Source organism: Telopea speciosissima, chromosome 3, assembly GCF_018873765.1.
Source record: "Telopea speciosissima isolate NSW1024214 ecotype Mountain lineage chromosome 3, Tspe_v1, whole genome shotgun sequence".
In the NCBI taxonomy this organism is placed as follows: Eukaryota; Viridiplantae; Streptophyta; class Magnoliopsida; order Proteales; family Proteaceae; genus Telopea; species Telopea speciosissima.
In genome coordinates, this window is record NC_057918.1 from 2,627,308 (window position 1) to 2,638,465 (window position 11,158).

The 11,158-nt window shown below is 37.8% G+C and overlaps 1 protein-coding gene across 1 annotated transcript; it reads left to right on the forward strand.

Moving 5' to 3' along the window:
• The first annotated feature begins 965 nt into the window (after positions 1-965).
• Positions 966-11,130, forward strand: LOC122655771 (levodione reductase). Its single transcript, XM_043850094.1, has 5 exons — positions 966-1,128; positions 1,212-1,414; positions 9,521-9,750; positions 10,713-11,006; positions 11,047-11,130. The coding sequence occupies exons 1-4, from the start codon at positions 1,037-1,039 to the stop codon at positions 10,989-10,991; spliced, it is 804 nt and encodes a 267-aa protein (XP_043706029.1). The 5' UTR covers positions 966-1,036; the 3' UTR covers positions 10,992-11,006; positions 11,047-11,130.
• Positions 11,131-11,158: the final 28 nt, after the last annotated feature.

An 11,158-nucleotide genomic window follows, 5' to 3' on the forward strand; every position in this document is an offset into this window, starting at 1 on the left:
TAGATTTGAAAATCCTTGAACCAAAAAAATGGCATAAATTACAAAACAATAATAAAAAAAAAACATTTAAAATGGGTTTTAACTAACTATGATCCCAATCATTCACGATTCATGTCTGGGAAAATGGATTAACATAATTTTTTTTGTGTTTTGGTCTTTAGCTCTCCCCCATCTATTTCTCAACATAGTTAATGAGCTTAGACCGTTGAATATCCAAGTTGCCACACGTCAGCATCTCCATCTAGTATTGCCGCACTATCGAACTTTAAGGAATTGTAGAGGATAAATTCACCCCCTCCTCCTCCTCCTCCTCCTCTTATTAATATATCTACTTACCAAAAAGGGATATGGGAGAGTGGGAATCAATCATGAAGGACTTTTATATGCCAGGAGGACAGAGGACCACTTACAAGGCTCTAAGCTTTCAAGCGACAACTTAACCGGTACATCTCTTGTTTGGCACCCCTCCTTGTCTCCTTTTCTTTGTTTGGTGTGTATTTGTACCATTTTGGAGAGACCAATTCTAAGGTTCTTGTGATTGAATAGCTGGATTTCAGATCCGAGGGGCCGATTCTAATGTTCCTCCGATTTCAGGACTGGTTCAACCCCAATTCCTAGATTGAAATCATTTTTGTTGGTTCGGTTTTGTGCCACCCTACATTCCTAATATGCCATCCCTCCTTTCATAAATCATAACAAGTTCTAAGCTCGTTCCCTCTCAGTCTCTCACCAACCCATCCACCTACTGACTGACTGACCCACCGAACCACCCCGGAAAAAGAAGCCTGATTCTGCATGGAAGGTTGGTAACGAATTGACGTTCCCAACCCAACAATTTAGCATATGCATTTCGGTTCACATAAGAACAAAATACAATTTGGTAAAAGATTTTGGGTAGTGTTCCTCTACTGTATTTATACCTCTCTGCTCGTTCGTCTCGCACCTTGACAAGTTGAGAAAGGGCAGTTTGTTGATCATCCATTTCTCGTTTGCAGTGGTACGCTGGGTTTAGTTCGATTGGTTTCAACTTCCATTAATGGCAACTCCAGGGAAGAGGGTTTTGCTGACTTCCAGTGGTGATGATATTTCGCTCAACATTGCCCTTCATTTAGCGAAGCGCGGCTGCAGGTTTTAACTTTCTTATCTTTGATTTTTCTCCCAATTTAATCCAACAGACCATTTTTATACGTTTTTTTGGGGATAATTATTAGGTTAGTTTTGATGGGAGATGAAAGTCGCCTTCAGAGCGTTGCGGCTAAGATAACAGAATCTCTCGACAGAGGGACTGGTCAGATCGAGGTGGTTGGGGTCGATACGAAGGATGGGAGTGAGGCCCAGTTCGATCAGGCAGTCGATAAGGCGTGGAAGATCTTGGGGAATTTGGATGCTTTTGTCCATTGTTTTCACCATGAGGGTACGTCCCTTTTGCCTCAGTTCTGGTTTGGTTTTGGTTGCGATGAGAAGAGTATCGTGGAAATCATGTTACCCCGTTAAATTATTTGTTCTTTTTTAATAATTCTGCTTAGTCGTAGACTGCTAATCAGTTAATCGGTAAGAATTCTGTGATCACAGGGAGAGAGAGGAAGAAAAAAAAACCCTTTAATTTTGGTCTGGTTAAATTTTACGGCAACTCTCTCTGGATTCATCATATCAATATTTTCATCAGAGGCACCCCTATCTGTTATTCATAGTTTAAAGGAAAACCGTAGTAAAAGAAACACTGATATGAACACTAAAACCAATATGGATTCTGGTCACATATTTTAATATTTTATCCTCTATTGCTGTCTTGTTAATATTTTCTCATTCGATAGCAATTCACAATCAAGTTATAGGTCATTTATTTATTTTTAAGGTTTCTTTCCATTGCTGTTTCCAGAGAGAAAGTTTGATTCCTGTAGTGCATAACCAGCATTGGTGGGTGAATAGATGGGGAAGTCTTCCACTGTGGTAAGAAACAAAGGCTATCCTAAGGGTTGGGCCATTGGAGAAGCAAATGGAAGTCTAAGGTGCAAGAAGGACATACTAACTGGGGGTAAGTGGGAAGGCACCCTGGTAGTGGAAGGTTGGAGATACATGGCAACTGTTGAGGCCAGGATGATGTCTCCTGGTAGGGAGCTACTAAATGAATATGATAGGTGAAAATCATTTTTCACTTTTATTGAAACTAGCAATGTTTCTAGAATGAAGAAGTGATTAGAAATCTGGTTTTATTCCTTATATGTGATCCTGTTGCAAGCTTATCTCCTACTAGATCTCATTGGTTCGAGATTAATACTACATTATTTAGTATCAGAGCCTAACCTGGCCGTGAACACCTACGTTTCAAGACTAGAGTTCGTTTGCCGAACAGAAAAATTGCTGTTTTATTCATAGATGAAGGGTAAAGTGAAAATTTCATCTCGCGGTCTGTGGTGGAGATGTCATCAAAAGTTAATGAAATCATCATTGGAACTAAAGATGATGTTTTCCGTTGTATTTTAAACTTCTCAATATTGTGGTGGTGCCTATTGTGAGCTATTTTAATCTTTCCAAATGCATCATTAAAGTGGGTAGAGAGTGGTTGGAAGCACGAAGCGGCGTTGTTGATTGCGATAAAAATGTGTGTTTCCCTAGAGCCTTCTCATCTACGACAGAGCTTTACTTTTAAAGTACTGATTGACGAAATTTGCTCAAAGCCAAAAGAAACAACATTAGCAATCCAGCCACAAAAAGAACCGCAAGTAACGAAAAAGGTAGATGTGAAGATTGTGATTCATGTTGTGGATACAACTCTACCTGTTTGATCCCCTTGCAAAGGACATGAGATTGAAGCTTAGGGTTTGCTTAACGACCTGATTGAAGACTTGGAGCCCCAAGAATAGATTCCAATTGGAGAGACACAACTTTATTTTGTTCATAAGGAGATCGAGACAATTGACTTTCTTCTTCCTCCACAACTCTTGGAAGTAACGAAGCTGGTCATTGCTCATTCTTATGAGAAGCGCTGGATCACATCAAGTCAAAGCAAGTGTTCAACGATGTTGATCAAGTGGTGTTGTTTCTCCCTTACTATAAAACTTGAGGATGAGTTTTTCCAACACCAGAAGAATCGATGCAGTTAAGGGTGTCCAATTGGGCTCAGAAGACTTTATTTTGGCCCATGGTTGGGTTTCATGGGCCTTGGGCTTGTTATTTTTTTTTGGCTTATTGATGTAATGAGCCTAATTTATAAGACCGTAAAGTGGGGGTAAAATTAGTACACAGGATTAGTTGTTCACTTAAGTATTTGACTTAGATTAGGATACTCAATCACTTTTAAGAGTTTTGTTTTCTATTTACTTTAAGTCAGTATAAGAGAGTGATTATGAGTCATTTTACGAGTCAATTTAGGAATTTTAGAAGATCTTTATATATATAATACATCTCTATCAATTAAAGATGACTTGAGTAACGATTATAAGTTTTTTAAAGAGTTTTGGAGCTGTTGAGCTTGGCATATGGGATTGGTATCCCAAACTCGTTTCTTTTCTTCTCATCTTCTTCTGCATTGATAAGAAGGTTAGTTTCTACAATTCTCTTCTCTCTTCATTCATATTCTGATTCTGATTCGTTTCTTAGCATAAAAATCCTATCCTTTTTTCTTGTTTCTTGAATTCCTACTCCAACTTGGAATTTTCTAAAACTTCAATTCTGACCATTGGATTTCAATTCCAACTAGGAATTTTCTAAAACTTCAAATCTGACCATTGGATTTCAATTCTGCTTCCATACTTAGCAATTGTTTTCTGTTCTAAAGTGTCTTATGGTTTCAAAATTCCATCTTTTGACAGATTTCTGGTTTTCCTATTTCAAGTTTGACTTCAGTCAACTTGATTTTCAAGTTTGACTTCAGTCAACCTGATTTTCAAGTTTGACTTCATTCTCTGGTTTCATATTTCTGGTTTTCAGTAGAATTGTTAAGTTGGGCTGAAATTGATTTCTAAACTGGATTTTCTGAAATCTGCATTGGTTCTCAGATTTGGGAATTCCTTCTTCAAGTATGAATCTTCAGATCCTAAGAATCTGACCATTGAATCAAGCATGATTTCTGATATTATATTCTCCCATCCAATTAGAGTATTTGACCAGAATTTTGGCTGAATCTGATCCCTTGATTCTCTGCTATTGAAATTCTTTAGAAATCTGGTTTTATTCCTTACATGCAATTCTGTCGCAAGCTTATCTCCTACTGGATCTCACTGGTTTGAGATTATCATCGCATTACTTACACAGCTAATCCTCTAAGCTTCTTTTTTCTATAATTTGAATTTTCATTATTGGAAGTTACAGTTATGTCTACTTATTGTATCTAACCATCTCCATTATGGCAACTTCAAAAGCTACTTCATCATCCTCTGCCCATGAAGCAGTAGAAGGGAGAATGAGATCCTTTGTGTATGTAATCCTTTCATCATCATTTATTTTCCCCTTATGGTTCTTTCCCCTTAGTTTAATGCTGTACATGACATAGACTAATAGACTAGACATTTTTTCCCATCCCTTTCTTTTCTATCGCTTAGCCTATTTCCCCCTTGTTGTACGCACCAACAGTGATGTGAGACTCAGAATTAAATTCTTCATGAAAATAAAGACCCTGCTCAAAATTTCTCCGGCTCTTGTTGCAACTAGAAACACTTCATATTAGGCTTAAGACCACTTGATGCAGTTTAATCACCTAAATGGTCTTATTTTATTAAAAACATGTCTTGGGTTGGGTTATGTATGTGTTGGGCCTTTGTTCCCATGTGTTTTTATTGTAATGGGCCACTTTAATGGGCCTATACAATTGGTAGAGGCTAAGCATATAGGGCTAGTTAGTTAAGTATCTTGATTTTTTTTATTAATTGTTATTAAGTTTTTTATTTATGCTGGATTAGGATTCTATAAGTCCAGTCTTTTTTTTGAATCAGTTTCCTTTATTATTTCAGTTTCGTAGTGTCTGAGTCTGTTTTTAAGTATTCTATATAAGTTTGTAAGGGAGTTCAGAATTGTACACAAATTTTGATTGAAAAGCTTTGTCTTTGCTGCCTATCGTGGACTCGTGGTTTGCCCTTCCCTTGTATCTGATCAAGGTTTGGCTGGTGTTTGATCCAACCAAACACTTTGCATGGGAAGCTCGGGTGCCCTTCTCTCATTCTCTCATCTTTTCTTCTATTAAAGGTATTATTTCTGCTGAGATTTTCTCTGCAAATTCTGTTATTACTGCTGCCTGTGCTTCTTCAATCCTATCTCCAATAGGATTTGCTGATTTGGGGATGAGTTGCATACTGGTTTCAAATTCTGATTTCAATCCCTAGTAATCGATCTCTTCGTCTATCAGATTCTATGTTTCAATTTCAGAATCTATGGAATAATTACAGTATCTTAATCTTACTAGGACTGTTTGGTTTTGATAGATTGGTGATGTTTATTTCAGTTCTGTCCACAGAATTATTCAATTGAAATTTTCTCTTTCATAATCTGTCTTCAATTTCAGCTTCTGTTAGAGTACTCGATAGAGTCCTACTTCGAGTAGGATTTTTTTTATGGGTTTCATTGTTGAATTCTATACCCTGTCATTACTGGTCTGATTTGTTTGAAATTGATATAATAATATCAGTTTTTTTTTTTGGGGGGGGGGATTCTGCTGTCTGATGAGTATTCGGATTTGTGAATTGACAGTTTTACCCTTTCCTAGCCTAACTAGAAAAAGGGCGTACCCAGTGCACAAGGCTTCCGCCACTGCGGGAGGGTCATAATGTACACAGCCTTACCCCTGCTTTCGCAGAGAGGCTGTTTCCAGAATCGAACCCGTGACCACTTGGTCACAATGGAGCAACCTTACCATTGCACCAAGGCCCGCTCTCTAACTAGGATTCCTTATTATATTCTGATCCAATTATTGAATCCTGCTGAAACTTTCAGCAAGGGTTTCCTTCACTAATAGTAGATCTCGGCCTGAATTTCAGGTCCATCTGATTGCTGGATCTTGTTATATGAAATTTCTTCCAAAAACTGCTTGCTTGTCTCTCTGTTTTCGATTCTGTTTTGGTACTGTTTTAGTTTCCTAAACCAGTATTACATTACCACTTCATGCGTTACATCTATCACATCCGTCAGCCATAATGACATGTCTTTGAGGGCCTCACATAGAAGCAACCTCCCCTCATATCCAAACATTAGGCACCATCTTCCAAAAACTGCTTGCTTGTCTCTCTGTTTTCGATTCTGTTTTGGTACTGTTTTAGTTTCCTAAACCAGTATTACATTACCACTTCATGCATTACATCTATCGCATCTGTCAGCCATGAAGACATGTCTTTGAGGGCCTCATATAGAAGCAACCTCTCAGAAGATCCAAACGTTAGGCACCATCTACTTCACAAAAATTTACATTGCATCAGAATTTAACATTGAAATAACTATTATGTGCTTTGATACCTTAACATTCTCTATTTGGTTGAGGAGGCTGTTTTTGCTGGTATAGACTTGGAAAGTCAAATAGGTGGCAAAGCATGTCACAGTAGGATGTAAAATCTCCTCATAGAGCCATCGTTGATCCAAAATCTGATCATGCTGATAAATGACTTCTGTCACTTGCTGCATTCTCTACAGCATCACAATGTACTCTCATCTTCCTAATGGACTGCACACTAAATCAATTTTGAGTGCAGCAGTAGTTAGGAAGTGCATTTAGCTGTAGATCTCAAAACTGAAGAAGAGTGATTGTTTTCACTCCACTATTCTCTGGAGGAAGAAGATTTTGAATTTTTTTTCCTAGAAGGACCTGTGCTGCATGAAGAGACCCCTTCAATTGAAATTTCCGTATTTGTTTCAAATGGATAAGAAGGAAAGGTATCTGATTGTACAAAATAAGATCTGGACTCCATACTTGAGGAGGAATCTAGATGGCTGGGGAGTGCAGCTATTTGTTTGTCTGATGGGGTTTTTGGAGAGTACAGCAATCGGAGAAGGTATGGAACATATAAGAGTTCAGCTAGAAAACTAAGGTCTTTTTAATTAGAAAAATCTCAATTCGAAGCTTGAACTAAACTCTCTCCTTTATAAAGCTATTTGTTTGAAGGGAATTCCTACAAGAATGCAGTTCTTTCTTTGGTGTGCAGCTTTGGATGGTATCCGAGTTCCTGATACATCTAATTGAGGGAAAGCTTTATCTTATAATATCTCCTGTTTCTCAATACAGCATACTCTGTTTCTTATCATATGATGCATTGCTATTTTTTTTCTGAAGCTTGGACTGCAATATTTTCAGAACTCGGGGTTGGCTGGCCTATGCTGATTTTTTTGCCTAACATTTTGGAGGTTTCTGCGTCCGTCTCTAAGAGCATTTGGAGAGATAGGAACACTGTTCTTTCGGGACCATGCCAAGCGAAAAAGTTGCTTGATGAAATTATTATCCTTAATAAGTGAACTGGCTAGAGAGGGCGGGCCTCGGCACAACGGTAAGGTTGCTCCATTGCGACCTAGTGGTTACGGGTTCGAGTCGGGAACAGCCTCTCTGCGAAGCGGGGGGAATGCTGCGTACATTATGACCCTCTCCAAACCCTGCAGTGGGTACGCACAGTGAATTGGCTATAGTCACAACTCTTTACTTCACAGTTTCCGGAGTAATGCTATCTGGGTCCACCTACTTCCATATCTACAACAACAACAACAAACTCAGCCTTTTCCCAGCTTAATGAGGTCGNCNANANGNANANANANANANANANANGGATAATGGACACTTACAAATGAACATACAAGCCCCGTTAAACCATCATATATCTCCTCTTCATATAACCACACCTCATCTTATAGTCTCCCATTTGATCCTTTTAGATAGTAGTTAATTCAAACGCTACTCTTAGTTTTACACCTATATTGTTTTCCAACTTTCAACTTCTTTTTTCCATATCAAACACTAGCTTTAAACATCATATTGAGCCTTCTTTTTGATAAAATCCCATATTTCTTTACTTCTTCTAGTGTAAAATTGTCTACTTTTATCAGATAAATTGTCCATGAGCTTTACTGGAGTTTGTGCTTCATAGCTCCCACATGGTCCTCCTTCCAGATGTGTAGAAGGAAGTTACTTTGCACTGCATTATAAGGACCAATGATTCTGTGGGTTGTTAGCTCTTAAATTGAAAGGACATTGTGGAAACCACGGATAATGTGGGAGCCCATCTGGTTATAACTACAACAACAACAACTCAGCCTTATCCCAACTAAATGGGGTCGGCTACATGGATCCTTTCAAAAACAAAGTAAGAGGGATGAAGATTAAAATAAGAAGAAATGGGATAAAAAAGTAAGTAGTGAAAAATAAAAGTAATAGGAAAGAGGATAGCCCAGGAAAACAGGAAAATCTCAGCTACATATTTTCGCTAATGTGGATCCTTGCCCTCCAAAAGTGATAATACTGGGGGAGAGGGATTTCTCTACAGATGCACATCATAATTGCCAACTCTGATAAAGCAAATAATTGATAAAAATGCAAATATTGATCTGCCCTGTCCCCATCCTTTGAACCGAAGGATAATATATCTAATTACTGTCCATCGAAATAATATGGTTTAGTGAACAAATAGTAATGTGGATCATGGTATCAAAGGGTGGTACTGATATTATTTAAAAATAATACTAATGGAGCTTAATACATAAAAGGAATTGTATGCTATTTTCAATGATGCTTTCAAAGATGTTGTCTGGTATCTTCTACTGTAGAATATGAGTTGAAAGTGTTGTTTGAGGTGATATTTATAGTGTGGAGGTCATTGAGTGCACTGGTTAGGAGGAGTTATGTGGTGCAAATCATGAGTTAAAAGAATGTGGTAGGAAAAGGATATGAATTGCTTTGGGCTGATGACCACATACATGCTTTAAACATGGTTGAATGGTGAAACAGATCCATCGAGCCAACCCCATTTAGTTGGAAAAAGGCTTAGTTGAGTTGACTTTTGCATTCAGCTACTTGTTACTTCTGTTTGTTTTTCTTTCTGAAGGTGATTTAAAAAATGGATAAAAATTACTTTCCATCCACCAGCCTATCGACTTCTCATAGCAAATGCCTATCACACCCATCTCGTGTCCATGGAAAAAAAATTCCTTGATCTCAGTCTTTCCCATTTGCCGTGCATTCGTTTAATTGTGTTAGGTCAATCTCTGTCTGAAAATGAGGTCACAGGTCCTATTTGTAACTTCATTAAAGAGAGCCAAAAGAAAATCATGCAAGGAATATCAGCTTTAAAGTGTGAGTTATACGATATTTAGAATTATGTATCACTCCCATGATAGTGGGTAAAATCATTCCCTGAACATGGCCAAATACTCTCCTTAAAAAGTCTTTGTTAGTCATCTCAAAGGTGGATTGTTGCTGCTAGCATGAAAAATAATAGACAAATGTCATTTTTTCGTCTGCATTGTTCTTTCTTATTTTTCTTTTCCCCAGCCACCCTTCTCCTGATGTGGTTTTATCAGCTGGAATTCAAAAGATTATCTATGTGATCTGTAACAGGAAAGAATCAAAATCTTCTCGACCTGGTTGATGAAGAGTTCCAAAAAATAGTGCAAATTAATTTCATGGCGGCGTGGTTTCTGTTAAAAGCAGTTGGAAAAAGAATGCGAGATTTCAATTCAGGAGGCTCCATTGTATTTCTTACCTCAATCATTGGTGCAGAGAGGGGACTTTATCCAGGAGCTGCTGCATATGGTTCGTGTGCTGCTGGAGTGCAGCAGTTAGTAAGGGTATGGACATTTTTATTTGCATCACTTTGAATTCGTTTAAGATTTCATTATTTGCTGAGAGTTTATGGATGTCATAAATCAAGCTTTCTAAGATAGTAAGCCAAGTGTGGTCCTTACAGAATAAATATTTTATTCCAGTCTTGTATGGAAAATTTTGACCACTTCAATTAGTAGCTAAGATACGTATGCATAAAAAGGTGCTTAACCATAAACTCTTGTCTATTTCAAAAACTGAGGGTGTCTTAAATTTTGGCTCAGTAGTTTTGATTTTGAATTTTAGAAAACTCCTTTTAGGAACCATGATTTGTTATCATATGTGCCTAGGACATGGCTGTTCTTATCTTGAGAAGCTGTGTTTCTTTGATGTGGACTTTGAGACTTTTAGGAAAGTCTGATTACTCATGGAACTTGGTTCCCACTGGCATATAGTGGGAGAAGCATTCATTCATTCCTCAACATACCCAGTAACATTGAGCTTCATGTTTAGTTGAGTCTCAGTCTCCATACTTGTGTTTACTCAGTCCCTGCTATTATTCTCCCTGAGATCCTCAATTTAGCTTGGAACATCTTAGTACTTTAGAAAGGTCAATAACCATGAATGTGCTGAGATGGCCTGTAAAATTTCTCTCTTATGTCCAATACTCAGCTTAATGGGATTGCAATCATATCTGGATATAGATTGTAGTCTCTTGCTTTCATGCTTTTGAGTGGTTTCATTCCTAATGAAATAACCCAATATTACCGAAAAATAAAATATTTCTGATGTTATACACTACAATAAGAGACATCCATTGAATCTTCCATACCTACTACTCCCCCCCCCCCCCCACCCCCCACCAATAGAAAGAATCTTCTATAGCAGATCATTTGTTTCAGCTCACGTTAGTACTTTATATGTATATTCTGGATTTAATTTCTCAATTTGTTTAGTTTGTTGCCTAACATCTACCCTTCCAATTCAGTTGGCAGCATTAGAGATTGGAAAATATCAGATTAGGGTCAATGGAATTGCCCGTGGTTTGCACTTAGAGGATGAGTTTCCATCATCAGTGGGGAAGGAGAGGGCAGAGAAGGCAGATGGTGACGTGTTGCCGCTCCTAAGATGGCTTGATGTGAAGAATGATCTTGCATCAACAGTTATCTATTTGATCAGTGATGACTCGCGATACATGACTGGGACCACCATTTTTGTTGATGGGGCTCAGTCCATAGTAAGGCCTCGAATGCGATCTTATATGTGATTTAATGTTCCATTTGTTTAAAAATTTTCATTTAAGAAGTATGCCTGATTGTTTAATTACATACTGAAGATGGTACTGATGAATATGGTGCCTTGCAAGGAATAATTGAGGGCTACATGCATAAGTTATCTGTTTGATCTTTGATAAATCTCTTACCAAAAAATAAT